This window comes from Equus asinus, chromosome 20, assembly GCF_041296235.1.
Source record: "Equus asinus isolate D_3611 breed Donkey chromosome 20, EquAss-T2T_v2, whole genome shotgun sequence".
Lineage (NCBI taxonomy): Eukaryota > Metazoa > Chordata > Mammalia > Perissodactyla > Equidae > Equus > Equus asinus.
The window spans coordinates 101,345,940-101,373,927 of NC_091809.1; the positions used below are offsets into that span (position 1 = coordinate 101,345,940).

The window sequence follows — 27,988 nt, forward strand, 5'->3', positions numbered from 1 at the left end:
GTCTTGCTGTGTTTTTCAGTTGGTAAGTCACATAGAAGAGATGCTCCAGACAGCCTATAACAAGCTCCACACGTGGCAGTCACGGCGTCTGATGAAGAAAACGTGAAGTGTCTGGCCTCACAGGTTTTGTGAGATTGAGAGAACTGTGACCTGCAGTGACTCTAGAAACCTGGCCTGACAGACATGCAGATGATCACACAGAAGTGACGAGAAACATCTGCACCACGCCGACTCTTGGAGCTGATGCTGTTGTACTTGCACCTTGTGAACTGAGAAGGAAGGAACTGTGATTAAAAGCTGGGGAGGTAAACTAAGGCGAAACCAAATGAGCTAAGTTGCAAATATCTATATATATTTTAAAAAGACTCTGTTTACTGCAGTGACTCAGGAACTGCTTTTGATTCACATTAAGCTGCTTTCAGAAATTTAAAAAAAAAACACTTTTTAAAAGGGTGCATTGATAAAATCTGAGGTTTTTTTGGGTTTTTTTTTCTGTGTAAATTTTTTTCCTAAGTTTATGGCACAGGGTACACCTTAAGTATTTCTCCTCCATCCTCCACTTGGATCCTCAAGTTTTACTGAATTCTAGTTGTACCTTACATCAGCAAGTTAGAGTATTTTAAAATAAAGCAGAGGGAGACTGTCGCTCAACCATCAGGAAGCAGTTGTAGTCAGAAGACATCGTTGATCCTGTGTTTCCTACGGAAATAAGAAACAATAAATATTGCACTGAATGTTTGTGGTTTGGAGTCCCTAAATGATAAAGAGGGAACATATTTGCAGGAGGTCGCGTGGGGTTTTTATGCAGAACTTTGTCGGAAGACAATGGCACTGCATGTTTTACTTTGAGTGCAAATGTACATTGCTAAGATTTTTTTTTAAGATGGCATGTGCTTTGAAAAGAGGAAATTGCATTTTTAAGAGTTTAAAAATCTTATGTGAGAAATATAAAAAATCTTATTTTCACCTCTTTAGAAAATAATAAAAGATGTTTCTCATATCTCTTTTTCTCCAGTATCTGACTGTTCCTGTCCTTGGCGAATCGATAATCATTGCATAGTGACTGAAAAGCCTAAATGCAAAAAAAAAAAAAAAAAAGATACGTTCTTGTTTCTGGAATTTGCGGTATATTTTGTTCCTAATAGGATCAACTCACTGTTTAAGACCTTAGATGTCTTGTATTAAAAATTACAGAAAAAAGTAAAACTTTTTACAGATACTCTTTTAACTGTTACACATCTTGTGGTTTCTCCTTTTGTGTGATATTTACTTGGGTGGGTTCGAGGGCTACTTATCTTTTTTAAAGGCATTATTACAAGCTGGTTATCATTCATTTAATGGCTACAACAGGTCAAAAACCTGTTCAGATTCTAAATGGTAAAAGGAAAGAGGCAACATCACTCTGCTTCAGTCCCCTCGTTTCTGCTTCAGATCAGTGTAGTAATGGTGTGAGCCCCGATTCCTTACGGTTTTACCAAGTGCTTTTCAAAGGTATGACCGCAGCTACTGGAAGCAATAGCAGTGGAGCGGATGGGCAATGTCTGGAACAGAAAATTGTGTCTGTTGGGAAAGGCAGATGGAAACAAATGAAATGCTCTGTTGAGTGGTCTGTTAAAGGTTAAGTTATACATGTAATGGAGCCTGAAGGAGAAACCGTTTGGGGGAATTGGGTGGAGGTAAGAGGTAACATTTTAGCTAAGCCTTGAAGTTGAATAGGGGAAGTGTGATGAAGGTGTGAAGGCTTTGAAAGACCCCAGTGTGTTAGGGGAACAGTGTGTTTGTTAGACGGGAAGATTGGGAGAGACAAATAAGACGCTGAGAAAATCCATTTAATTCAGGTCGTGATTGGCTTTGGATGCCAAGGTAAGAAATTCAGACCTTACCCATTAGGCGTCAAGGACCCCAGAGAAAATTTTGAACCATTTTTTTTATGAGGGTTTTTTGCTTGGTGGTTTTGTTTTAGATAAAAAGTTTGGCAGTTCGGAAGGCCAAACCCTAGAAGGCTTTTGCAACAATCCACACCGGAAGGTAGGTCCAAATTAAAGTGGCCTTCAGGCAAATAGAAAAGAGGGCACTGAGTAAAGACATTAGTAAGGTATGTGACCAAGTCTCAGGGAGTGAAGGACTTAAGGGAGATTTTACCAGAGAGCTCTCACCTTCATGTCGAGCTTGCATTTGACATAGTTGATCCTTAGGGTTGAAAATGAACTTTGGCAGCCGTTTAGGCCCCTGTGGCCCCACCTTCCCCTGGAAAATGCCAGCACCACTGGTGGTTGAGGGCTTCTGTGAACCCAGCACTGTGCCGAGCACCTCCCCTGCTGAGTCTCACTTCCTTCTCACAGCCGCCAGTGAGTCGGCTAGGTGCCACAGGTGGTTGTGCAGATCAGAGATGCTTTAGATGTTAAGTAATTTAACCAAATTCATACAGCCAGTAAGTGGCAGAGCTGGGCTTTACCCTAAACTGCTAAACTTGTGCAGTCACTTCTAAGATGCTGCTGAAGTTGGAAGCTTTTATTCCCCCGCCTGGGCTTCCACCGCCTGGTTTTCCCTTTTGACTGCCCTGTCTGTCATTCCTGCCTCTGATTGTGTCCTGTGCTGCTTTTGTGGCAAGTCACATTATGGAGTTAGTTTGCCTAGTGGGTCCCATTATCCCAGATCTGTAAAACGTGATGATACAGTGAAAGCATGTCCTGCCTTAGGAGAATGAGTTTCTCCTGGAAAGAAGCATAAAATCATTAGTGCTAGTCTGCTTCGGACTTCCACTGCAAAATGAGTAGGATACCTTGTGATATCCACTTCAGTCTGGAAAACAAAAGAATGCTTTAACGTCTGTATCTAGAAAGGTTCGGAACCCACTCATCAAAGCTAAGGGTTTAATCTGGAAAGTGATTTCCTGCGGTGCGTATACCATCTGGAGCCGACAGTGGCCCTGGGATGGAAGACTGCCCGTTTTAAACTTAGATTTGCTGTCTCCAGTGTCAAGTCTTGCTCGGGATTCCTCAGTGCATTACCTCTGCCCTTTCCCAGTTTAGCTTCTTCAAGACTCAGCTGTTCTCCCAGTTCCTGAAGCCAGGGGAATTTTCAGCTCTTAAGTTGTCCGGAGCTGGAGCATTGCCTAGAACCTGGATCAGCCTTAGTGTGTAGTCCATATCCTTGCTTGAGTGTGTATTAAAGTCACAGAAAAGACTTTGGAATACAGACTTTGCAGCCACGAAACACTGGTTGCATGGTCTTTCGCAATGCCTAATATGACAAACGTGGAATTGCACCTGTTGAGGAGGAGCCAGAAACCCGGCTCCTCCCACTCCCCCTAAAAATACTGCATGAAAAACCAATACCGTTTCTGGCCACCTGGCAACGTGCTGTGTTTGCTGGGATGGCTGGTAACAGGCGTAGGCTGAAGTTGAAGTATAAGATAAATTCTGGCTTAAATTTTAAATTTTACTTATCTGTAGTCATAGAAATAAATAGCAAGATGATAGACTTAAACCCAACTTATTAGCCATTACGTTAAATGCAAAAAGGCTGAGCACTCTAAAAGATTTTCAGATTGGATTAAAAAACAAGACAATTATATGCTAGTTACAATCACAGAAATGTCAAATTCAGGTTCACTAGGTTCAAAAGCCTTTATTATTCAAATGTATTTCTCTCTGGTTCTAGTAGCTAAGTGGTGAACACAGCAGTGAAAAGGGAATGATACAAACAAGGTCACCGACTATTAATGTCCATTTAAAAAATTAGTATAGGAGTATCATTTTTTTAAGGTTTGAATAGTACTGAAGTATATAAAATAGAAAATGTTTCTGTCCCCTTACCCCCAAATCTCACTCTCCTCTCTTAGGGCATCGTCTTCTGGACATTTTTCTATGCACTTAATTACTTTTTTCTAACCTACAAGCTGAGATTTTTCTGACAAATAGATATCTGTGTATACATCCATGCCCTTTAAGATAAACCTTGACAATGGGGCTCATCTCCTTGGAGAATCCATTTGTGGTCTTATTTCTGTAAGCCAAAGTTTTGTGAATTTTGGTCCTATTTATTAGGGTACTAATTCTGGCACCTGGTTATCCATGAGAACAGGCTATGCCTGGCCTGAATACAAAAACTCATTGGCATTTTACATGTGCAGTCAGATCCTTATCACCCAAGAACATTTAGACCCACAGAGAGAAGGAGTAGAGAAAGTAGAGTGTTCCCTCAGGCTTTTCCAGGACTGAGGGCAGCCCCAGCAGCACTGGAGAGTGGTATAGCAGAGCTTTCAGAGCACAGCCTTTGGACCCAGGCTGTTTGGGTTCAAATCCCAGCTGCATAGCTGACTAGCTGTTTAACTTTGAACAAGTCATCTATAAAATGAGCCTCACAGTAGTGCTTACCTGATAGGGTCATTGTGAGGGTAACATGAGGTATATAAGGCGCTTGGAGCAGAGTCCAGCATGCAATGAATGCTGTTTTTGCTGTCCTTGATGCCGACACAGGTGGTCACTGAGCCACACAGAGAAAGGCTGCACATCTTGATTTCATTGTTTAGAAACCTAAATGGAAGAAAATTCCCTCAAAGAACAGTAAAAGTGCTTTCCTTTGTACTTTTACCTCCAAAAAACTGCCCGGATATGATTTTCATGGCTCATCTTTAAGAGATTAATACTCGCTTTTTTGTGGTGCCCTTCATTTTCCAAATTAGGAACTTTTTAAAAAAAATTAAATTTCTTATGACTGCTTTCACACTTCGGTTTCAGTATTTATAAAATAAATTCTCTCCACTCACTTGGGAACATGAAGAGAATGTTTCTGTGTTCTCGCCTGGGATGTAAGATGTAAAATACAGGTCAGAGGACAGCTGCAAGTGATAGGATACTGTCAATTACTGTTTCATTTCATAGCTTATGTTTGATATTTAGGGACAAAAGGTTTCCATTTTCTTGGTGGGAGTGGGAGAGGAAGCACACCTTATTATCTTTTAACTACTTGCTAAATAGAGGTTGGGGTCTAACTCAGGCTAAAAGAAAAACCATTGAAAATATGTTGAGTTAGCAGGAGAGCAACCTTGAAACTTGATTCAGTAGGTGCAGAGGGCTTCTCTTGAGAAGGAGGTCATGACGGGCCTCAGTTAGCATATGCCCAGACCTAAATATGGTGATTTGACATCTTGGCAGTTGCTTATCACAATTATAGCTTAGTCAAGAAGGAATTTCTTTAAAAACATAACAGTGATCCATTTTCTGTGTTACATGACTAGATTAGTAAATAACTCACATGATTAAGTGCTCAAGTTCTACGGCTGAGCTGCCTGGGTTCAAATCCCAGCCCTGCCACTTACTAGTTGTGCGACTAGTTGATCTCTCCATGCCTCAGTTTCCTCATCTGTAAATATGGTCATAATAATAGTACGTATAGATGTACTGTGAAAGTTAAATGAGCTGGTAAATGTAAGCTCTTAGAATAGTTCATGGCACAAGTTAAGCATTCAATAAATGTTCTTCCTATTGTTTATTACTATTATTTACCATTACCAGCCTTCAGCTCAAAGCTTATTGACTCAGGTTGGCATAGAATATCAACACTGATAGGGAGCTGAGGCAGAGAGTAAGAGAGAGAAACTACGGCCGGCCCGGTGGCGCATTGGTTAAGTTCACAGGTTCAGCTTTGGTGGCCCGGGGATCACCGGTTCAGATCCCAGCTGCGGACATGGCACCGCTTGGCAAGCCATGCTGTGGTAGGCATCCCACGTATAAAGTAGAGGAAGATGGGCACGGATGTTAGCTCAGGGCCCATCTTCCTCAGCGAAAAGAGGAGGATTGGCAGCAGTTAGCTAAGGGCTAATCTTCCTCAAAAAAAAAAAGAAACTAATATTGATTAGATCTATTTTCCAAGTGCTTGCTGTGCTATATATACATTCTTATTTAATCCTTAGGGTTCATTCAACAATTATTTATCAAGCTCCTGCTATGCAACAGCCCCACCTTAGAGAGTCCCCAGTCATGAAAAGGCGCTATTCTAGATGATGGGGAGAATAGACCGTGCCCTCCTGGAGCTCACTGAAGAATAAAGTGAGGCTCGAGAGGTGAAGTGACTTTCTGCAAGGCCCTGACTGCAACGTGGGAGTGGAGAGCTAAGATTCAAACTCAGCTGTGAAAGGCAAGATCTGTGCATCTGGGAACTATTGACCTCTCTCCACCTACCCCCGTCTCCTCACCCTGCTCAGGCTGCCTAGAACTTTCTCTTCTACCTGCTATAAATAATGGAGAGAGGGAGAGTTATTTTATTTCTGTCAGGCCGCACACTGACAATCACAGATGGCGCTGAGGCTGAGGGACTGCTTCATTCTCCTGAAGTGCAACGAAACACGGAGTCTTGGATCTGAAGCCGCTAGGGAGAGAGACACAGGCTGCAATCTCTGCTCTTGGTACCACTAAGCACCATTATGTGCTTAGATCCTCAGCAGAATTCAAAGGGCCTTCACTGTCCTGTTTCAAAACTCCTGACATTTGGCTTTTTAAAAATTAATTTTGTTTTTTAGTGGTTATACATGCTCCTAATTTTAAAAGTCCAAAGCACTAAAAGGTATATACTAAAACATCACATCCACCAAGCCACTGCTCCCTGCTCCTGACTCCCTCTTCACAGAATCTAGGACTGTCAACTCCTTTAGCTTTTATTGTACCATTCCTTCTTAACTTACCATTGTTGTTTTAATCTGCCGACATTCTGTTAGGGAAGTAGAGGATTTAGAGTTCTTGTCCCACTACCATTCTGGTTATGTAGGTATTGCTTAGTGCTTCAGTCAGAGTCCTGGGAGGAAACAAAGGGCACCCTCAAATTGGGTAATTTGAGGAGATTAATAAAGGGATTATTTACAAATGGGCAGAGGACAGAGAAGCCGTAAGGAAGTGCAGTACCCAACTTACCAGGCCTAGGCCTTGCAAGGCGATGGAAAGAAGTGGTTACCAGGAGACAAGAGAGACCCTGACAGGAGTTAAGGAGCACAGCCGGTCCATGGTCCCACAGCGAGGGCTCCGTCTCACTCTCCCTCTCTCTCAATCTCCAGTGAAGGGAGAGGGCGTGGAACACCATTGCTGTGTGGTTTGTTCAGGCCAGCCCCCCAGAGCCCACAGCAGGGTGAGTAAATAAGTAAAAGAGTGAGTCAATTTAAACAAAAGTTTTGAATAAATAATAGTATAGGTGCTATTCAGGAATGGCAGACATTGTGACAATGACTGAAATTCGGTAAACACTAATCCTGCTGAGTTGCAGCTAGCAAGTGCTACATGATCCAGAAAGGAGACTTAGGAAGCACATTTCTTTCCAAAATAGCCCTGGGACCTGTGCTCTTCTGCCTCCTGGTCCCCAAGCTGGAATGGAAACTAAGGATTGCCCAGTGTGGGCCTCCCTCCCAGAAATCACTCTTTGTTTCTGTGGAATGAGTTAGCTGGTATGAGTTAGCTGGTTCCCAGCTGCGAGAGGCTCTCTGCAGAGGATGTGACCCAGAAAAGTAAAGCACACCTGGTGGAAACCGCCTCTCCCTTAGAGCTGCTCTTCTGCTCCCAGGGACCTCCCTTCCTTTGCACCTTGCTCTGGCTGCTCTGAGATGCAGGCTGAGCATATGGGAGGGGCTGGCAATTGACAGTTAGCTGGAGTGTTCAGTTCTTAGCCTCCGGGAGGGCAGCTGGCTGCTCACTCATCTCAGAACTGCCCTGGAACAGCTCCAGCCCAGACAAGGCAGGGCAGGTTGGAAAGCAGGTGGGATCAAAGGTCTCTCTTGGCTCCCGGGGCTGTCCCTCTTCTTAGATTGGGCTCGAGAGCTTCCCATGAAGTATCTTCAATTCAACATTCCAGAATGCCCCGACACAACAGAAGAGGGAGCTAACATTTATTGAGCACCTACTGGGTGCCCAGAGCTTTGCATTGAAACCTCACAGAGACCTATGAAAACAGTATTATCCCCATTCTACAGAGGCTCCACGAGATAAGTAACTTGCCTAAGTTCTCATAGTGAGTGACAGAGCCAGGAGTCAAACCCAGGGCAGTGTGAGGCCAAAGCAAAGAGCCACAGTGGGGGAAAAACACAGCAAGCCTGTCCCCCGGAGACTTGTGCTTCCCTCTGCTCTGTCTGGACATTGCACAGCTGCCTCTCTTTCCAGCCTGTGAGAAAAACAAACTGAGGGAGGCCAGGGCCTCCCTTTCTGAATCCACGCAGGGATCAGACCAGCCAGCGTGTGACAAAGGCCAGGCAGCATGGCCAACTGAGGGTGTCTAGAAACACCCATATGCTTGACGTCATAGACCAAAGACACCATAAAGAACTAGGAAACCGGTAGCACCCCCATGGCCAGCCCAGCCCTGTATATGGAACTGACTATAGTACTGTCATGAAGCATTCCTCTTTAAAAAAAAAAAAAAAAAAACTTGGAGAAGGCAGGCATTGTATGCAGGTTCTGGAACAGCCCTCACCTGAGAAGGGGTCACGCTGGGCCTGGGTGCAGGGCCAGGAAGAATTCCTTGAACAATTGCAGTCCAAAATAGAGGAAACAAATGGTCAGAACAGTGACCACAAACTTGCCTCTCTCCTCAGCTCATTTCCTGAGACAGGAATACGGTTTACTGAGCAATTCCTCCGTACCAAGTCATTTTGTTTGCATTAAACCTGCTGGGTGGGAACTATCATTTTTCCTATTTCACCCCTGCGTAAAGGCTTAGCATGTGACTTGCCCAGAAACATACGGGCTGTAGGAGCAGAGTCAGAGTTTGAACCCCAGTCTGGCTGGCTCCCAAATCTGCGGTTCCCCCTGAGACCCTCTTCCTGCAGGGCGATAAGTTTGGCGCAGCGCCAACGGAGGCCCTGCTGTGTGCCCCTCCCGGCCCCATAGGAGATGTGGAGGGCATCTCTCCAAGTGGTGGGGGCTGGAGGGAGATGTCTATATTCTGAAAGGCCTGGAGAGAGAGAGATAGGGCCTCCTCAGGGGGGGTCACTCTGGGCTTTGTGTTCCCCACCCTCTCTGCCCCCAGGACTTAACAAAACGGCCCACAAACAGGCTGTCCGGAGCTGCCCTAGATGATCACTTTGCCCCCGGCACATTCCTGCTGCTCACATCCGGAAGGGAGCAGCCTCTGTGCAGAGATGCCTCGTGTAAAGCTCATCGATTTTCTGCTTCGTCAGATCAGTTAGAGTCTGCGGCTCCCTCGGAGAGCCCTCTTCAGCGAGGCCTAGCAATCGCCTTGAGAGCCCCTGAGGAACTCCCCGTGGACCCTGCTACTCAGGGCGGCAGCTGCTGGTCGCCACGCAGGGAGCCTGCCCAGGTGCCACCTGCAGTTCACGTCTTCAAAGCCCAGCTACAGCACCTCTGGCTGTGTGACTTTGGGCAAGGGCCCTTATCTCCCTGAGGTTCAGTTCTGTTTCTGTAAAACGGGGATAATGATGTTCCCTACTCCACAGGGTAGTGGTGAGGATTAAATTAGATAATGCATTCCAAGGGCTTGGTAGGAGTGCTGGGTACATATTCGATATTTGGGAAACACGGGGGTGATTATTACTGTAATCCTCCCAGCGTCCGGACCCACGAGGTTTGGTCTCCCAGCACTAAGAAGCACCCTTCTGCAATCACAAGTCATTTCAGAACAGTTCAAATCCTTGGCTCGCCCTTGGGCAAAGTGAGAGCGGAGACCACAGTGACGTCCACAGCAGCACCGACCGAGAATCCTCTGTCCCATCTCATCGCTTTCATTTGTCTGCACAAGTTAAGGCAACGCTGTTCAAAGTTCCCACCCCCACTGCCTGCCAAATTTCCTGGGGACAATTTCTCTTCCTCTTTATTACGCAGATTAACCGCGTGCAGACCCAATCCTTCTCCATACTACCGTCCTATTTATAGTCTTCCTGGACCAGGTATTCTTGATTCTGCAAAAGCCCAAAACAAGTTGAGCAAAGACCAACTCCCCTCCAGATTGCGAAAAGAAGTTGAACAGGAAAAGGAATGCCCTGGGGAGCAGGGGAGGCTGTGAACTCTGCCTGGCGCGTTATTTGTGCACTTGAATTGCAGGCCCGCTCCCGTGCTCTGCCCCCAGCGCTGTTCTTGGAAGCAGCGTGCACAGGGGGCTGGGAAGAGTTGCAGGAGGAACCAGGATCAGTGCCACTTTGCATTCGGATTTGCTTGTCTCCTGGAAACAGAGTCCCTCTGAAGACGCCTCCCCAGTCCTCGAGATTGTGGCGGTGAGGTCAGCTCCGTGCCGGCCCCCACACTCCATGAGGAGAGCCGACAAGGGAAGCAAGTCTGCCCTCCCTCCCCCTCGGGTCTCTGACTCCACATTGATAAATACCCCACCTGGCTGAGAGCCTGCCAGCTCCTCAACAGCCCCAAGGGCCATTTTGGGGGTAAGGGTGGCAAGAACTGAGAGTATTGCCTCATCCATTACAGTCTATCTCCTGCGCCACCACCCCCTCTGCCAGGGAGAGCAAAGTCTAAAGCCAGCTAACATACTGCGGAATTTTCAACTTTCACCCACTGCCCTGAAGGAGGTCTAACCACAGAGCCCCGCAGCCTGCCCTGAGGAGTGATTCCATGTGGGAGGGAAGGGCTGGGCTCCAAAGGAGGGCCTTCTCCGCAGGCCTCATTTCAGGACCTTTCTCAAAGAACTCCTGCTGAGTCTGAAGTCTTCCAGGGCAACCCAGCTGGGCTGCCTCCCTAGGCTGTTCCCAAGTCGCAGTGACGACCCTGGGGTGTGATGGGCCTACAAGGACAGTCAGCCCTCCTGGGTTCTGCATGGGAGCCCTTCCAAGGGCGCTGGCTCTCGATTGTCACCCAAGGTAGGAAGCTGTGGCCCCTGGTTGCCATGCAGATGCTGGCACAGCCTGTGCCCATCTGTGGTTGACAGGCAGCCTCCCTTAGGAAAGGAGGAGGAGAAATTTGGTTGCTTGAGAACTAGCTGGGCTTCGGGGGAGAGTCTGTGACATCACGATCCTGCAGCTGAGGGGGCTGGAGAGGAGGCTGAGGCTGAGAGTTCTGTGAAAACAGTGCCCCACCGAGGAGGCCTCCCCCCAATCCTGTAGCTTTAATGGCTGGAGTGTGGCCTCCTGCAGAGTGAGGCCTTACTACCACGCTGCCAACCCTAAGCAAGGGCTCTTGGAAGAAGTTCTGATACAGTGGAAAAACCCCAGGAGTCAGAGACGGGAGTAAGAGCCACACCCACAGTGCCAGGAACTAGCCCAGGCTGGTCTGGTGTGGAGGAGAAAGCACTAGACTAGTTCGGAGGTTGGCCCCTTAGTCACCACTGCAGAAGGCAAGAGCGCTTCCCTTCCCTTCTCCGAGCCCTCGTTCCCCACTGTGTGCATAGCATTTGCCCTGTGGGCCAGACAGGGTTGCTGAGAGGCCCTGCAGTGTAAGCAAAGCAGGGGCAGGGGTGAGAGGCCGGTGGGACAGGGGGCCAAGGCTGTGAGGCCTCTCCTAGGCTTTCACTCCTTCTGTGGCTAAAACTGGAAGGTGAGCTAAGTTAACATGTCCTTTGAGAGAGCCTGACGCTGCAAGTGTGTTTGTACAAAGGGCAGAGCTTGGCCCTGCATGCACGTGGGCTGTGCGAGGCTACTGGCATGCCAGGGAGGCTGGTCAGATAGGGCCCTGGTGCAGCCCAGTGGGCAGCCCCTGCACCTTCCTGCAGCCATGAGGGAATATCTATCATGCTCGCCCTTTGATATCCAAGGAGCAAAGGCCTAACTGCTCTCCAGGCTGGGAGGCACCCCACGGAAGACAGAGGGGCAGAGGGGTGCAGGGGAAGGAAAACTAGTCCCGGAGCTAGAAATCCACCTGGCTGCCTACTAGCTGTGAGGCCTGAGACAATTACTTTGTTCTTTTTTTTTTCGTGAGGAAGATTGGCCCTGAGCTAACATCTGTGCCAATCTTTCTCTTTTTGCTTGAGGAAGATTGCCACTGAGCTAACATCTGTGCCAATCTTCCTCTATTTCATGTGGGATGCTGCCACAGCGTGGCCTGACTTGCAGTGCGTAGGACGCGCCGGGGAGCCAGGTCATGAACCCTGGTTGGCAGGCACAGAGCAGGAATTTAACCACTATACCACCAGCCTGCCCCCTGAGGCAATTACATTTTTTGAGGTTTAGTAGTCTCACCAGTAAAAGAGATAAAAATTCCTGCTCTGCTTATCCCTCCTGGTTGAGGTGAACATGCCATGAGAAAATGGACATGAAAGCCACCCTAACCCACACACAAATGAAGGACCCAGGGAGCTTTCTCTGGCTGCGGGTGGGGGGGCCTTCTCCATGTCTGCACTGGCCTCACCACAACCTGAGATCCCTCCTGGGGTCCAGGGAGCTTTCCTTTGCTCCTCTTAACAGAATCCCAGGCTTCCCCTTGGAGCCAGAACCCCCTCCGGTATACCAGAAAAATGAGGTGGGACTACCTTTTCAGGCCACGGTCCTCAGAACAGGCTCGAATAAGGGCAGAGAGCCTCCTTCTCCAGGAGAACTTGCTTTGTGAGATGTAGCTAGATGGGTGGCTGTGTCCAGCCGTTTAAACAAAAACCCAGGGCCCACAGACCCAGACTTCAGTGAGGGTGCCCTCCAGCCAGCAGCTGCACCGCTGAGAAGACCTCCACCCTGGTCTCACGCTCTAGCCCCAGGAAATTCCAAACGGACTTCTCTGGCTGTAGTCACATTTGCAATGGCTTTGATCCTCTTGGAATTTTACAGGAAACTACCCTTCTTTTTTGAGTTAGGGCTTGGAATGCAATTCCCCATTTGGTAAGATTTAAAGGTTTAAACGTATCTACACAGGAATCAGAGAGAGATGGGCTCCTGTTATCAGGAGTCTGCTTTCAAAGCCCTTTGAGACTGTTTTTATTAACAATTCCAGCACTCACCAGTGCCTCGGGAATTTTGGACCCAGTTTGGAGCTAACATGGGGCACAAGAGAATGCTAGGCCTGGACTTCCTGCTGCTATGAGAAGGGTCATTTCCTTGACCGTCTACCTTTACCCCAGGAGGAACACTCATCACTTCCCAGAATGGAGGCAGCTTTGCTCTGAGGCCCAAGCAATTGTAGCAATGAAGGAGTGTACAGAGCTTGACTCACTCAGAGCCCCCCTGGATGTCAGAACTGGAAGAGAGAGACTCTCTCGCGTTTACAGTCAGGATGCTGAGGCTGCAGAGGAAACGTGGCTGCCACCCAGAGGTCCATGACAAAGCCGGAGCAAGAACCCAGTTGTCCTGACCCTCAGGTCAATGTTGCCTCTCCTCCAGGCTGCTCATTCATCATGGCTTTGCTAAGCCATGCCCGTCACTGTCCTTGCCGCCCAGGGTGTCAGACGGAAAGGCTGTCACAGCTTCCCACAGTCCTCTCCTAGCCTGATTAGATAAGGGACACTTTCTGCTTGTTGGTGCCCACACTGGGGAACTTTTGCTTGGAGTGTCCTTGGGACTCCCTCTGCAGCACCAATTTTGGGGCCCTCAGTTCAGAAGCCACTTATATTCTGCTCTTTGCCTTGGAAGCTGTCAATGAGATGGAAAGCTTGAGGCCTAACTCCTTGTCAGTGGAGGATGGAGAGAAAAGGGCTCAGCTCTTATTTCTTTCCTGCGGTAGAAGTGGCTGGAAAGGTGCCTTAGTCTGTTTGGGCTGCTATGACAAAACATCCCAGACTGAGTGGCCTATAAATGACAGAAACTTATTTCTCACAGATCTGGAGGCTGGGAAGCCCAAGACCAAGGCGCTGGCAGGTGTCTGGTGAAGGCCCACTTCCAAATTCATAGACGGCCATCTTTTCACTGTTTTTTCACATGGCAGAAGGGGTGAGGGATCCCTCTGGCATCTCTTTTATGAGGGCACTAACCCCATTCATGAGGGCTCCACCGTAGTGACCTAATCACCTCCTAATGGCCTCACCTCTAAATACTATCACTTTGGGGATTAGGTTTCAGCATATGAATTGGGGGGTGTGGGGACACAAATATTCGATCTATAGCAAAGGGAATCCAGAGTTTCTGAGGTGGATTCTGTTAGGGGATGTGTGAGGAATGAACTCTTGAGGGAATGACAGTCCAAGCCAAAAAGGGAAACAGAGGCAGCACCTAGCACCTGAGGATGAGCCCAGCCTGGAGAAGGGGAGGAGACGGAAGGGGTACCAGTAGAGACGGCCCCCAGGAGAACTGGAGGAGTCGGGTGGAGTCCTCAGCTTCCACTCCATCGTATGAGAGATGGATGGGGCTGGGGGTGACATGAAGCAGTTTCCCAGGGGCAGACGGCTGCTCTCTTGCCAGATGCAAGGGGGAGAGCAGGCCCTGGCCTGTCAGGGACAGAAATGGATATGGCCATCTGCATCTTAGGCCCTGCAACTCATGAAGGCCAGCAGCCTTGTGACCACAGAAAAGGTGAAAAAAGTCAGGCTGTCAGCAAGTGTTCAGAGGGGCTGCGGGGCTGTGCAGGGTGTGTCGGAGAAGCATGCATTCTGTGTGATGTGACTGGAGCTGTGTAGGTTCTGAGCATCCATTGACGATTACAAAACAAGGTGCCCCTTTTTCCATGACCTCTCAACCACCTCGCTTTCACCCTATCTCCCCCATTCTTCAAAAACTGCAGTGACTTCCACCGACAAAGAAAAAACAAAAAAATGAACCCCCTAAATTTCTTAGCCTGGCGTTTAAAGCTAAAGATTCAGTAAACACACTTTGAATTTCCTGCCTCCAGGCGTTTACTCATGCTGTGTTCTCTGCTTTCCGAACACCTGATCTTCACCAGTTAAAGTCTGTTTCTGGGCTGAGCTCAGATGCTACCTCTTCCAGGAAGCCTTCTGTGGTATCCCCTGCCAGAGGGGGACTTCTCTCCCCTCTGAATGCTAGAGCAATTTTTTCTCCCTCTTTTGTGGCAGTGTTACATTCTGTCTTGTTTTTTGTTTTTTATAACTTTTTTTTTTGAGGAAGATTAGCCCTGAGCTAACTGCTGCCAATCCTCCTCTTTTTGCTGAGGAAGACTGGCCCTGAGCTAACATCTATGCCCATCTTCCTCCACTTTATATGTGGGATGCCTGCCATAGCATGGCCTGCCAAGTGGTGTCATGTCCGCACCCGGGATCTAGACTGGCAAACCCCGGGCCGCCGAAGCAGAGCATGCACACTTACCCACTGCACTACCCGGCCGGCCCCTCTGTCTTGTATTTTAACTACAGAGGGGGATGCTATTGTTCTCCTCCACTAAATGGTGAAGTCTCTGAAGGCTTATAAATTGCTCTTATTCATTTCTGTATCCCCAGCATCTAGCACAGTGCCCTTTACATGGTACGCATTTAATTCAAAATACACTTACTGTATGCGCTGGGATATGCAGATGAACGAAGAGGTTTCTAGCCATGAAGAGCTTATCTAGTGAGAGAACAATAAGCATTAGTTTAACATGAAGCCCAAGTAACAGCACTGGAGCTGTGAAGATGTGGGTTCAGGTGGGCAGGGGTGGTGGCAAGGGGGAGAACATTCGGGTTCAAGGAGCTGCCCAGGTGGAAGCACACGGCATGTAGCCTTGGGACTGGCATATAGGAAGCATGAAGGAAAACAGGAGATAAGGCCAGAGAAGGGGTGTGGGCACTGGATCTTGGAGGGCCTACTGAGCCATTCCAAGGAATTCAGATTTGATTCTGGAGGCCACTGAATGAGGAGTCACTGAATAGTCTTGGGAGGAACGTAAAAAACATTACTCCATGAAGGAAGGACTCAGCGCTGTGTTTTGGTTGGACATGATTCTTTGGCCAGATCCACTCCAGGAAAAGCTTATATTGGGTGCTGAGCACCACTCATTCTCTGAGGCCAGCTGGTCCCCTAGTCAAACCATCATCTTGTGAGATTTTGCCTTTTAATAAAAGGCAAATAAAAAAACTAATAAAACACTCGGTCAGGTGGAGAAGCCGGTTCTGCCCTCTAAAACAGTGTTTCCTGACCCACTTCATGGGGCCCACCCTCTGCTTTGGCTTTAGCACAGACATTCTTCTGTTTAAACTGTATTAGTCAGGCTTCTGTACTAGTCAGGGTTTTCCAGAGAAATGGAAAATGAGATTTATTATAAAAAATTGGTTCATGTGATTATGGAGGTTGAAAATGGCCACGATCGCCCATCTGCAAGCTGGAGACCCAGGAAGGCCGATGTATGAATTCCAGCCTGAGAAGCAGGAGAACCAGCGGTTCAAGTTGCAGTCTGAGGGTGGGAGAAGACTGAAGTTCCCACTCAGCAGACAGGCAGAGATTCCCACTGGCATCCACTCTCTCTCACTGAAAACTGAACTTTCTGAGCCTAGGACTGGCTTGGACCCCCTACAATATTTCTTGACCTCTGCAGAGTCCGGGGGGGGGGGGGGGGTCGGGGGGAGGGAAGGGATAACATCCTGTAGAGGAAAAAATCAAAGGCTTTAGAGTCAGACAGCACTGGGTTAAAGTGCCAGCTGAAATCACTCATTAGCTTTGTGACCTTGGCAAAGTCACTTCTCTCTCTGAGTCTCGGTTTTCTTGTCTGAAAAATGGGGATAACTGTGCCTACTCCAAAGAATTAAAGTGTAGATGAATATGGGATTGCCTAGCTTGCCGCCTCACACATAGGAGGTGCCCAGTAAACTTATTTTATTCGAATTTGTAGAGTTAAGTCGAGGCTACTGTTCTGCATAAGAAGCGGAAAGGGTGCTTGGAGTGAGCTGTTGATAGATGCCTTCATTTAGGGGAGTGCGAACTCTCTGCCTCAATTATCTCAGAGGTCAACCCAGAGCCCTCCTGGTGAGGGTTCTTACTTGCCTCCCCAGCCCGACTTCGGCTCCCGGTGCCCTGCCCTCCTCCTGCCAGCAGCTGTGGTCCATTGGCTAGCAGACAGGGGCCCAGCCCTGACTGACTGAGGACAGTGTTGCAAAAACTGAGGAACCACAGACACTGTTGAAAAATGCCCAGCCCTGGGAACCCGGCCCTCAGCCCCTCCAGCTATTACTTTGAGGTGAGAGCCTAGGTTTCTGGGCATCCTAGAGGGATGGGAAAACTGCGAAGACATGTTAGAGAGATGCCCCGCTTTTCTGGAGCTGAGGTTAGAGTTTTCCCTTCAAAACCCACAATTATGGATCCTTCTCAGAGCTGGGTGCTGAGGTGGTGCCCCAGGTGCAGGCAGGTAGACTGATTCACAGGAAGCTTGGGAGACTGGGTATCAGGTAGGAGAGCAGAGCCGCACACACCTGGAACGCAAGCCGGGTTGAGGATGTCCAGACCAGCGCGGTGGAAGCAGAGAGGAGGGAGGGGTGTGCGTGTCTGGGGTGGGGTGGGAGGGGGACCACAAGAAGATGGTTTAAAGAGGAGATGGAGGAGGAAGGCAGGCCAGGCAAAGGAAGCAGCGTGAGCAAAGACCCAGAGGTAAAAATAACGTGCTATGTAGAAAACAGGAAAACCGGAGAGTTCTTGGGTGTGGCTGGGACGCGGGGTGCTGGCCGGGGTGGGGCAGTAGGGAGCACAGACAAGAGGGGCTGAGGCCTCGCTGTGGGTTAGCAGACTTGGAAAGCTCAGGAGCAGGGGGAGAAACGGCGTCAAGTTTTGGAGATCACTCGACTTAGGTAAGGAGAACAGACTCAGGCTGTGCTAAGCAATGTCTTTCTTTCAACAGATATTTGTCGAGTGCCTATTACGGGCCAGCAGCTGCTCTGGACTAAGGGAAACAGCGGTGAAGATTCAGATGGTACCTTCCTCGAGAGTAACCTCCACATTTTACGGAAGAGGAAATTGAGGGTCGGCCGGTCTCCGGCTGGTGGCTCTGGCCGGCGTTTCTGTGGCCGGAGACAGCGTGGCTCTGGGCAGCAGTGTAGACGTTCCAGAGCACGTGGGTCTGTTCGCCTGCCCCAGGTCCGCCTGCGCGCGCCGCCGGAGCCTCTCCACTGCCCCGCCCGGCTCGGAGCCCGCCCCCAGCCCGACCCATACGTGGGTTCCCGCACGTCCTCCCAGCTCCCCCCTGACGTCAGCCGCGCGGTTCCATTTAAGGCCCCTCCCGCGCCCCACTCCGAATACCCGAGCAGCTGCCGCCAAGTCCGGATCCACCGCCGCGCGCCGCCGACCCTCGCCTGCCCACCCGACGTGCACTCCTGGTACGGTCGGGCCCGGCGCGCACTGCGCCCGCGCCGGCGGGAGAGCGAGCTGCCCGCGAAGGGGTCCCTGCTCCCGGGGGGGTGTAGGTGCTGCTTCCCAGAGGCACAGTCTGGAGACCTAGGCGGTGGCCCAAGCCACGCGTGGGCTCGGAGCCTGCCGCACCCTGCTTTTACTCTAAGTGGGCACTGTGGCCTCTGGCCGGGCTGGGGAACCGAGGAGGTGGCCTCATCTAACCTGGGGTCAAAAGTCCGGGTGGATGCAGGACAAGATGACAAATCCGAAGGGTGGGGCATACCTCCGGGCTCGAAATCGGCAAAGGGCGGAGAACTCGAGGTCCGGTTCCGGAGCCCATGGAGCTGAAAGAGCTCAGCAGTCTGGGGCGGGTTCCTGGAAGCCAGAAAGCCGCTGAGCGCCGCTCGGGTCGCATTTTAACCCTAGGACTCTCGAGAGGTGGGCTGCACGGGCGCGGCTGCTGCCTGCAGAGTATGAGCGCTCTTTGCGCAAATTAGATTTATTAAGCAGCTACTGATGTATCGGGCGCTACGCTAGGCACGGTGCATGCAAAGATGAAGCGGCGAGGGTCTCAGCCCTCCTCACCTCGGACGGTCTATCATCCGGTACCACTCCCTCGTTTTGAAGAATGGAGGAACCTAAAGCTGGGAGAGGGTTAGGGTATCTCTAAAGTCACAGTGAGTGGGTGGCAGAGTTGGGGAGTAGACCCTCTTTCTGCCGGGCCCCTCCTCCACCCGTGTCCCCACATGGAAGGGAGTGCTGGAGCCCGGGGCTTAGGTTTTGGTGAAGCCAGGAGGTCTCTGCAGGAAGAACTCCTCCCTGCCCCCGGCCAGGCTGCAGAAACCTTACAAGGCTGTCTAGAAATAGCAGAGATTTGTAAGGAGAGACCCGGTTCCAGCATGGGGACTGTGGGCTGCCTGCCCGGAAGTCCTTTCGGATATTTTTGCCCTTTGGGGCGGTGTCCAGACTTTTGGGGTGGTGCTTTCGGGATACAACCTGTGATCATCTCTCCAGTGAACGCAGCGCACGGTTGGATTCGCAGAGTCGAAGCCCCCCTCCCCGGCTCTGGAAATCGAGGGTCCACCAAGTATGTGTTAAGTTTAGGGCTCCAGGCCTCAGGCCTCTGCAGCTATTTCTACACTTCCTGTACTGACAGAATTTCCTCATACTGGGCCTCATGCCGCTGCAACCAGGATCACAGCAGAATCCACACGAGGCGCCTCCCTGCGGGTTTGTTAACAGTTCCTGGTTTTGCTCCTGAAGTCTGGCTCCGGCTCCGTGCCAGGCCCGCGTGGCTGCCAGCCGGGCTTCACGTTGTTGGCTTCTGCTTCGGAGCACTAAAATCTGAGTCTGAGCCCAGGCCCTTTGACCCGGGGAGCAGGAGAGTTCCTTATCGTCTCCGCTCTCGGGCGGGGCATCTTAGTTATCGGCGTCGGGGCCACTGCCAACCTCGCAATGGCCAGCAGCTACTAGACTGCTCTGGTGCTAGCCCAACGCTCTGAAATGCGCATGCGCGCGAGTTTCGTGGGCGCGGGGGAGGGAGGGGCGGCTGCCAGGCTGGGTGGAGCGTAAACCCGCCGGCTCCTGCGGACCCAGCTGTTGGTCTGATCTCCGCCCCTTCGGGGGCGGGGGGACCGAGGGAGCGCGCATGAGCAGAGCTCACGCAGGCACCCCCGGCGCCACCGGGAAGCGGTTGATGGCGCTTTCCGCACGAACCTCTCTGGTCCTTCCTTGAGAGGCTTGGCAGGAGGCCTGGTGACTGGAGTCGAGCTGGGCGTGCGGCTCCCTTGGTCTTGTTTGAGGAAAGGGCAGCCCCGCTTGGGGTTAACTCGCCACGATGAGTGAGCCCTCAGGAGGCTTTACTTATACCCAAACGTCAATATTATTTTTCCACGCCAAGGTGAGGTCCTGCACACCAAGATCCTAGCGAGACCAGAGCCTGGCATTAGGCCTTTCGACTCTCCTTTAGCTATCTTGAGGGTGTTTTCCTCTCCCTTTTTACTCATCCCTTGTGATTTTTAGTGGCAAGTACCCAGAAAGAAGTAACAGCTTTGGTTAATAAACGTTCATTTAAAGGGGATGCAGTGACAGTGCCTGTTTCTCTCCCTCTAGATTCCTTCTGGTTCTAAGTCCAAAATGGCAACTGTCAAGGATCAGCTGATTCAGAATCTTCTTAAGGAAGAACATGTCCCCCAGAATAAGATTACAGTTGTTGGGGTTGGTGCTGTTGGTATGGCCTGTGCCATCAGTATCTTAATGAAGGTAAGTGAGAGCCCATCGCTCTGGAAGCCAAGGATACCTTGACCCCACCCATCGCCCCACTCCCTTCCCCAAGAACTGTAACACACTGTATACACAAATATTTAGTTTATGCGCTCATTCAAAGAACTTTATGTGAAACAAACTTTTGAAACATGATGCTATAGTAAAAGAGTATCTGAACTAAAAGAAGAAAATGTTATTAGACTGGAGACCCAGTTCCTTAAATTCACTGTGCTGTATTAACATACATTAATTGCCTGCAAATGAAAAAGAAGAGTCCATGCCTTTAACCAGCTAAAATTATTTTAAGGTAATTTTTGAATTGAAAATGATACATACATGTGCTAAAATTAAAATCACACTGAATGGAAAATCTTAAAATCTTGCTCTCATGCAAATCCCTACTGCCCCCACCCCTTGGATAGCAATTTTGGTACAAATTATGGAGGTAAAATTTAATTAGAAAAAGAACTTGTGAATGAATACAGAAAACTTTTTACAGTAGTCAAGCCTGGTTTATATAAAAAAGAAATCGAGGCTGCTTACAATATTAAAATATTTGAAATTCAGATTTGGAATTCCTAATAGAAGTGAAATGGTGAATTCTGGGTTCTGAACAGAAAAGGTTTGAAGTGAGAAGACTGAAGACAGAAATGAGCTATGCAGAGGTCTTAGAACAACACAGGTTGCTCTCTATGTGCTGTTAGGAGAGCCCACAGGGTTTACCTACTCTTACCCCTTACCCATTCGATCAGAGATGGATGCCACCTGTTTTTCCCACACCTGTGAACCACTTATGATCTTTTCCTGTGATGCCCTTTAACTCGTGTGGATAAGAGTAACTGCCAGAGCACTCATTATACTGTAGATGATTGAAGGTAGATCTGCATCTCAGCTAGTGTAACCTCTGCTTTAACGGTATGCATCCCGTTTGTATTAAAGCTATTGTTGGTGCTCCTGGTCTGAGATGCCTTTATGAACTTTTATAGCTTCAACTGATATCTTTCACCAATAGTTTGCAATGCATAGATCTATCTTTATGTAAAACTGTTAGTGTTCGTTAGTATATGGAAGACATAAATGGGAATGATCCAGAATATCACTTTTTTTTGTTTGTTTTGAGGAAGATTAGCCCTGAGCTAACATCTGCTGCCAATCCTCCTGTTTTTGCTGAGGAAGACTGGCCCTGAGCTAACATCCGTGCCCATCTTCCTCCACTTTATATGTGGGATGCCTGCCACAGCATGGCTTGCCAAGTGGTGCCATGTCGGCACCCGGGATCTGAACCGATGAACCCCCGGCCGCGGAAGCGGAATGTGCGCAGTTAACTGCTGCACCACCAGCCCACCCCCAGAATATCACTTTTTAATTCCAAGTCTTAATACTGATGAATATCACCTATGTAATGAATAACAACCTAAAGTCAATGTGTAAAACTGAATTTGAGAGTAAATAGAGCAGTTTTACATAATTGGATGTTATTCTAACCCCTGCCAATCTGGTGTTCTGCCTCTATGCGGTGGTGGTGGTGGAGTTTCCGCAGAGGTTGCTCCAGTGGGGAGAGAGGGTTGGAGAAAGGGTCAGTATTTCTTCCTATGTGTTAGTCAGCTTTTAAATGGAGTCCTGTCTCTACTTTGAGGTATGCCCTGATACTCATAAAGTAGCAGAACTCTCCTATGCCAGAAGTATAGAAATTTTGCATGCCCTTCTAAAAATTTGGAAGTAGCAATTTTCCATTTAATTAAAAATTTTATGTCTTTTAGGACTTGGCTGATGAACTTGCTCTTGTGGATGTCATTGAAGACAAATTGAAGGGAGAGATGATGGATCTCCAACATGGCAGCCTTTTCCTTAGAACACCAAAAATTGTCTCTGGCAAAGGTTGATTTCAACAAGTTTATATTGTGGTCCATGCTAGACTTAATTCTTACCAGGCTTGAATTCCTAGCTCTTCAAAGTTTTCTTTTTTATACAGGATAAGAGGGCCTTTGAATAATTTTGCGTTGGTACCTATTGATACCAAAGTTTCAATTTCTAGTAAGTGGTTTGAAAAGGAAATCCAATTTGTCTATGATGTGGAAAGTAGTTAGTAAAGCTCCTTAGGTCCATATTTAACCACACTGCTTCAAATATTTAAATTAAATATACTTACTTCCCCCACTTCCCTTCACACACTGACGCAGGGTTAAGAATAGGGTAAATGAGCCCCTTCAGCAGATATTCTTGGCTTGACCTTTTCACATTTATGGGCACCAGCCAGGAAACCTGGACATGGGCCCAAATGGTGTTTGTTTAGACACTTGAAAATCATCGACAACTTAGCTAGTAGGTGGCTCCCTTCCTTGTCCTCATCCCTGGGTTAACCATCCTGTGCCACAGGGTAACTAGAAGCAAAACATGCTTAATAAGTATAAAGTTGCCTCTGCTTTGAGAAAAAACCAAACAAACAAAAGGCCTGTCCCTGGGCTGATATGACAAGTAGTTAAGTAGAAATAGGAGTGTGCAAGAGTGTAAGCACTGAGCTCAGGTAGCAAAAAACTGGGGGCTATATCTCATTTGATTCTTTCCAGTGCCTCCCAATTTTAGTTACATAAAGTCACAAGGTGACTAAAACCAGAATATAAGGAGGGTGTTGACATACTCTTCCTCCATGTAAGTGGCCACAGTGATAAAACTCCAAAAACTAAAGGAGGAGTCTGGGGATCATTGGGGGAATTCATCTGCCACCTACACAAAACACTGATGAAACTATCCATTAAAAAAAGTTTATGGAACAAATTTTTGCTGGCTGGGTAATGGAGTTCTCTTAAAGGCCTAAATCTGCTTCTTGTTTCCCTTCTGTCTAGACTATAGTGTGACTGCACACTCGAAGCTGGTTATCATCACAGCTGGGGCACGTCAGCAGGAGGGAGAAAGCCGTCTTAATTTGGTCCAGCGTAACGTGAACATCTTTAAATTCATCATTCCTAATGTTGTAAAATACAGTCCAAACTGCAAGTTGCTTGTTGTTTCCAATCCAGGTGAGGCTTTTAATTGCATAAGTAGCTGAGCTGGAGTAAAACTGACGGTTTATGTCATATTCTGTATACACATATCTATTGCTCATATTTTTCATTTTTCTCCTGAAGTTGGATTTGTGTTTTTGTAAAATAGTTAAGTTTAAAACATAAAAGGGGATACAATGCCTCTAAATGGAGTTGGAACTTTAAAATTAGTTACTTGCCCAAGAAGATCTCGGATAAGGGATAAGTTTATGAATAATGTGTTATTGATGCACAGTTTATTGTCATTCAGCTACACTTCTTGAATACTTAATATATTCGCTGTATTATACCATAGTTTACAGGTTTAAAAATATTAACAAACATATCGATTTGTGATGATCAATATCAAGATCCATACAGAGCCATGTATCTTGAGTAACCAATCAGTATCTAATGATTTACCTACTGTCTTTGCCTAAATGTTTTATTCATAGTGGATATCTTGACCTATGTGGCTTGGAAGATAAGCGGCTTTCCCAAAAACCGTGTTATCGGAAGTGGTTGCAACCTGGATTCAGCCCGGTTCCGTTACCTAATGGGAGAAAGGCTGGGAGTTCACCCATTAAGCTGTCATGGGTGGATCCTTGGGGAGCATGGAGATTCTAGTGGTAAGCATGACTTGTTTTCTCTTTTTGTTTTCAAAAAGATTGTGTAAAATATTGACAGGAGGGCCCACCCAGTGGGGTAGTGGTTAAGTTTGCGTGCTCCGCTTGGATGGCCCGGGGTTCACAGGTTTGGATCCTGGGCACAGACCTAGACACTGCTCATCAGGCCGTGCTGTGGTGGCATCCCACATACAAAATAGAGAAAGATTGGCAAAGATATTAGCTCAGGGACAATCTTCCTCACCAAAAACACCCAAAAAAATATTGACAGGAGTTTCAGTATTAAATCAGAGCAAAAATCAGATATCCATTCGTCAGAGTAGTATGGATCCCAGAAATCTATCTTTTGGTATAATTATGTGCTAAGAATTGTTGAGATTTTAGCCATTTTGTATGACATTTTATGGCATGGGGGATGGGGAACGAAATTTCTTTTGCTTCTTACAATGGACATAATAAATAAGATGATAGTTCTTAGGATGACCTCAGTCATTTAATATCACAGCTGTTTATATTTGACTTGAACTGCTTGGCCCTGAAAAAATCAGCCAATCCAAATAGAGTGTATCAAAAAAATTCTATTATTATCACAACTGAAAGATTTTTTTTTTTTGTGAGGAAGATTAGCTCTGAGCTAACTACTGCCAATCCTCCTCTTTTTGCTGAGGAAGACTGGCCCTGAGCTAACATCCATGCCCATCTTCCTCTGCTTTATACATGGGATGCCTACCACAGCATGGCTTTTGCCAAGTGGTGTTATGTCCACACCTGGGATCCGAACTGGTGAACCCCGGGCCACCGAGAAGCAGAACGTGTGAACTTAACTGCTATGCCACTGGGCCAGCCCCACAACTGAAAGATTGGATAATTTGTGCAGAGTTCTCAGTTCCTTATGCCAAGAAAATTCTCCTTATGATCTCATACTGTCTTTATATTTCAAATTTATATGGATTAAATATCCCAATAGGTTAAGAAAACAGGTTTGAATATAGTGAAACTTGTTAGTTTTATATAATCTAATCAACGAAAATCTAGAAATAAGGGCATTGGTAGTCTTTACCATCTACCAAAAGGGGGTAATCCTCCCCAGATAAGAAAAGAGACTTAGAAAAATGGGTCAGAATTACTGGTCTGCTGGGTGGTACATGGAAGTAAGTATATCCTGTACTATTTCTTTTAGTGCCTGTCTGGAGTGGAGTGAACGTGGCTGGTGTCTCCCTGAAGAATCTGCACCCTGAGTTAGGCACTGATGCAGATAAGGAACACTGGAAGGAGGTTCACAAACAGGTGGTTGACAGGTAATAGATCTCATAATTTGGCAATGTGGAAGGTTAAAATTTATTATTTTTTAAAAAAGTTTAATATCATTTGCATTTGAGTACTTTTTGTCAGAGAACTTGTTTTCTGAAGTTTTGGTAAAGATCATACTATAAAACAGATGTAAACGTATTAAAAATTATAGACATGTATTTGTGCTACAGCCTATCTTTTTTTGCCATAATTCTCCATTTATAGTATGATAAATCTTTCTGTGCTCGTATTGCGAACTATTAAGATAAAACAAGTTAGATTAAGCCTACCTGATTTGAGATGCCGTCTTTACTTCCACAGCATGTGGGATTCATTCTAGGAATAAGAATTTTTAAATCCAAGTTCCTATTATCGTCTTTATGAATAGAAACACAGCTGCTTCGTGTTTATTCAGATGGTTATAAAGTTTAAGCAATGTCTAGACTCGTAATGGTGCTAAAAATGTAAATTAGTATTAACTGCTAGAAATTGTTGAAACAAGCCAGCTTTCAACTTGGTGGAATTATTTACTTATTATAAGTCATGTGGTTGTGTGTGGACCTCAGGTCTATAGAATTGAATGATGAATCCTGATTGGTCTAGGCAAAGCCCTCTTGTTTGTATTTGTTTAATTAAATAAAAATCTGTGAACCCACCCTGCAACCCAAGAAACATTGCCAATAGCTGTCTACTAACTGCAGTGTTTGTTGGGTTGGAGTTACTAGTCTGTTGGTGCTTGGGGATGAGTGAGTTCTTTGCTCCTTCTCCCACTCTTTCCTCTGTCCCCCTACCCTCTCCCTGCTTGAAATAATCCTGAGTCAAGCATGCTAAATGTAATCTTCTTGGATTTGCTTTTTAAAGTTCAATATTTTACATTTTAAATACATTTAAAGAATCATCTCTTTCGTTGCATGTAGCTATAATTGTTTGTTTTGGCAGCTGTGTAATATTTCACTGTATGGGATGTATTCACTGTATGTGAAGATACCACAATTTCTCCATTCCCCTGTTGGAGAGCACTGGGCTTGTTGCCAGGTTTTTGCTATTCCTAACGGTACTGTTCTGAACATCCCTATATATAATGTCCTGGTTTACCTTGCAAGGGTTACTCTTAGGTGTATATATAATGCGACTTTGTGGCATTGTTTACTATACAGCGTGTGTTCAGTGAAAGCTTTGTTTTTCTCTGTTTCTCCCACCCTATTTTTTCATACCTTCCCCTGCTCTTCCCTACCCTACAGTGCTTATGAGGTGATCAAACTGAAAGGCTACACATCCTGGGCCATTGGACTGTCTGTGGCAGATTTGGCAGAAAGTATAATGAAGAATCTTAGGCGAGTGCATCCAATTTCCACCATGATTAAGGTGGGTCTATGTACTGATACGTTTCACTTGAATGCTATTATTTCCTGTTCTTTAAAAAAGATTCTTCTGAGAAAGCAATTAGATTAATGTAAGTCCTCAATTATTGATTTAAGTCAAATAAATTAACGCACCTGCAACTTTCTTTTTCGAAAAGACTTGGTGGGGCGTTAGGATCAATGCCCACTAGCACTGTGTTCAGCACATAGCTACTTGATAACTTCTTGACTGAAAAACTCTTCAATCATGCTGAGATAGGTGGAACACCATCAAAGAAACAGATCTCTGTCCTTTGGGAAAAACAGAAATCACACTCAAGTTAGAGTCACCAAAGGGTTAGACAATAAAAATTGGAAAGTGCTATGAATAATGGCAGTGGTTTGGATTTTCTTTTAGAATGGAAATCTTGCTGCTCTTTTAATGACTTCCTTTTATATGTTTATTACCTCCTAACTGGAAACGTGGCAAGGAATTTCTACTTACTAAGTTGTATTAAATAAGCCTGACAATTGTAGAGAATGCAAGTCTTGGGAGACCCCAGAATTCATAAACAAAACGTAAAATGTTTTCCATTTTGTCTGCAGGGTCTCTATGGAATAAAAGAAGACGTCTTCCTTAGTGTGCCGTGCATCCTGGGACAGAATGGAATCTCAGATGTTGTGAAGGTGACTCTGACTCCTGAGGAAGAGGCCCGTTTGAAGAAGAGCGCAGATACGCTTTGGGGGATCCAAAAAGAGCTGCAGTTTTAAAGTCTTCTGATGTACCACTTCACTGTCTAGGCTGCAACAGGATTTTAGTTGGAGGTTGTGCACATTGTCCTTTTTATGTGACCTGTGACAGAAGCAGTAATGTTAAGATAACCTAGGAGCAAGATCCGTTTCCTAAAGTTAGACGTAAGAGTGGCTCTTAAAACCCTGCAGCTATATCCTGATGCTGATTGATAGTTACCTTGTGTAGTCCTAAACTGGCTGGTGTAAAATAGTTCTGCCACCTTGGAGGCATGACTGCCAGTGTTGCACAGGCTGCAGTTTCCCTTCACACCAGATGTGTGTTTACTCTGTGTGATGTAACTTCTGGTTCCTTCACCCAACATGCCTAGTCCAACTTCTTTTTCTTCAGTCAGTCACATCTTGAGATGCAATGTATAAATCCAGTATTGCATGTCTTGTGCATAACTGTTCTAGAGGGTCTTATCTTGTGTACCACATGTATCAGAATAGTGTATATTGCCATGTAATGTAAAAAAAATCTGCATATAAATAATGCAAACAATTATTCAAGTGTCATGCCAACTAAAACACCAAATAAACCTTGAACAGTGA

General features: G+C 46.9%; 3 protein-coding genes across 4 annotated transcripts in view; 2 read left to right on the plus strand and 1 right to left on the minus strand.

The window, feature by feature from the left end:
- The window catches only part of GTF2H1 (general transcription factor IIH subunit 1), a 34,676-nt gene extending 33,470 nt beyond the window's left edge, over positions 1-1,206 (plus strand). Inside the window, exon 15 of the mRNA XM_014851141.3 lies at positions 20-1,206. Coding sequence (XP_014706627.1) covers positions 20-106 — 87 coding nt within the window. The 3' untranslated portion in view covers positions 107-1,206. The remainder of the gene's footprint in view (positions 1-19) is intronic.
- LOC123278975 (uncharacterized) lies at positions 549-18,705 on the minus strand. The gene is made up of 6 exons (XM_044753093.2): positions 18,689-18,705; positions 17,692-18,478; positions 15,303-15,358; positions 4,380-4,538; positions 968-1,072; positions 549-699 (listed from the first exon to the last, which is right to left on the minus strand). The coding sequence occupies exons 1-6, from the start codon at positions 18,703-18,705 to the stop codon at positions 672-674; spliced, it is 1,152 nt and encodes a 383-aa protein (XP_044609028.1). The 3' UTR covers positions 549-671.
- LDHA (lactate dehydrogenase A) lies at positions 17,416-27,988 on the plus strand. Of its 2 annotated transcripts, none has more exons than XM_070491283.1 (8): positions 17,416-17,565; positions 20,216-20,365; positions 22,129-22,246; positions 23,212-23,385; positions 23,844-24,017; positions 25,195-25,312; positions 26,546-26,669; positions 27,251-27,988. In XM_070491283.1, exons 2-8 carry the CDS (start codon positions 20,240-20,242, stop codon positions 27,413-27,415), a joined length of 999 nt encoding a protein of 332 aa, XP_070347384.1. In that variant the 5' UTR covers positions 17,416-17,565; positions 20,216-20,239; the 3' UTR covers positions 27,416-27,988. The 2 variants fall into 2 exon arrangements, with proteins under 2 accessions (XP_070347384.1, XP_014706628.1); XM_014851142.3 differs by lacking the exon at positions 17,416-17,565 and adding an exon at positions 17,955-18,090.

Excerpts from the sequence above, each read along its gene's own strand:
- LOC123278975 (XM_044753093.2), bottom strand. Across the intron at positions 15,359-17,691 it reads GGAGGTTACTCTCGAGGAAG|ATAAGCTCTTCATGGCTAGA; the intron begins GTACCATCTGAA and ends TTCTCTCACTAG. Across the intron at positions 4,539-15,302 it reads TGCATATCCCAGCGCATACA|GTTTCTAAACAATGAAATCA; the intron begins GTAAGTGTATTT and ends TCTTCCATTTAG.
- LDHA (XM_070491283.1), top strand. The coding sequence starts at position 20,240 with ATGGCAACTGTCAAGGATCAGCTGATTCAGAATCTTCTTAAGGAAGAA. Across the intron at positions 23,386-23,843 it reads GCTTGTTGTTTCCAATCCAG|TGGATATCTTGACCTATGTG; the intron begins GTGAGGCTTTTA and ends TTTTATTCATAG. Across the intron at positions 24,018-25,194 it reads GGAGCATGGAGATTCTAGTG|TGCCTGTCTGGAGTGGAGTG; the intron begins GTAAGCATGACT and ends TATTTCTTTTAG.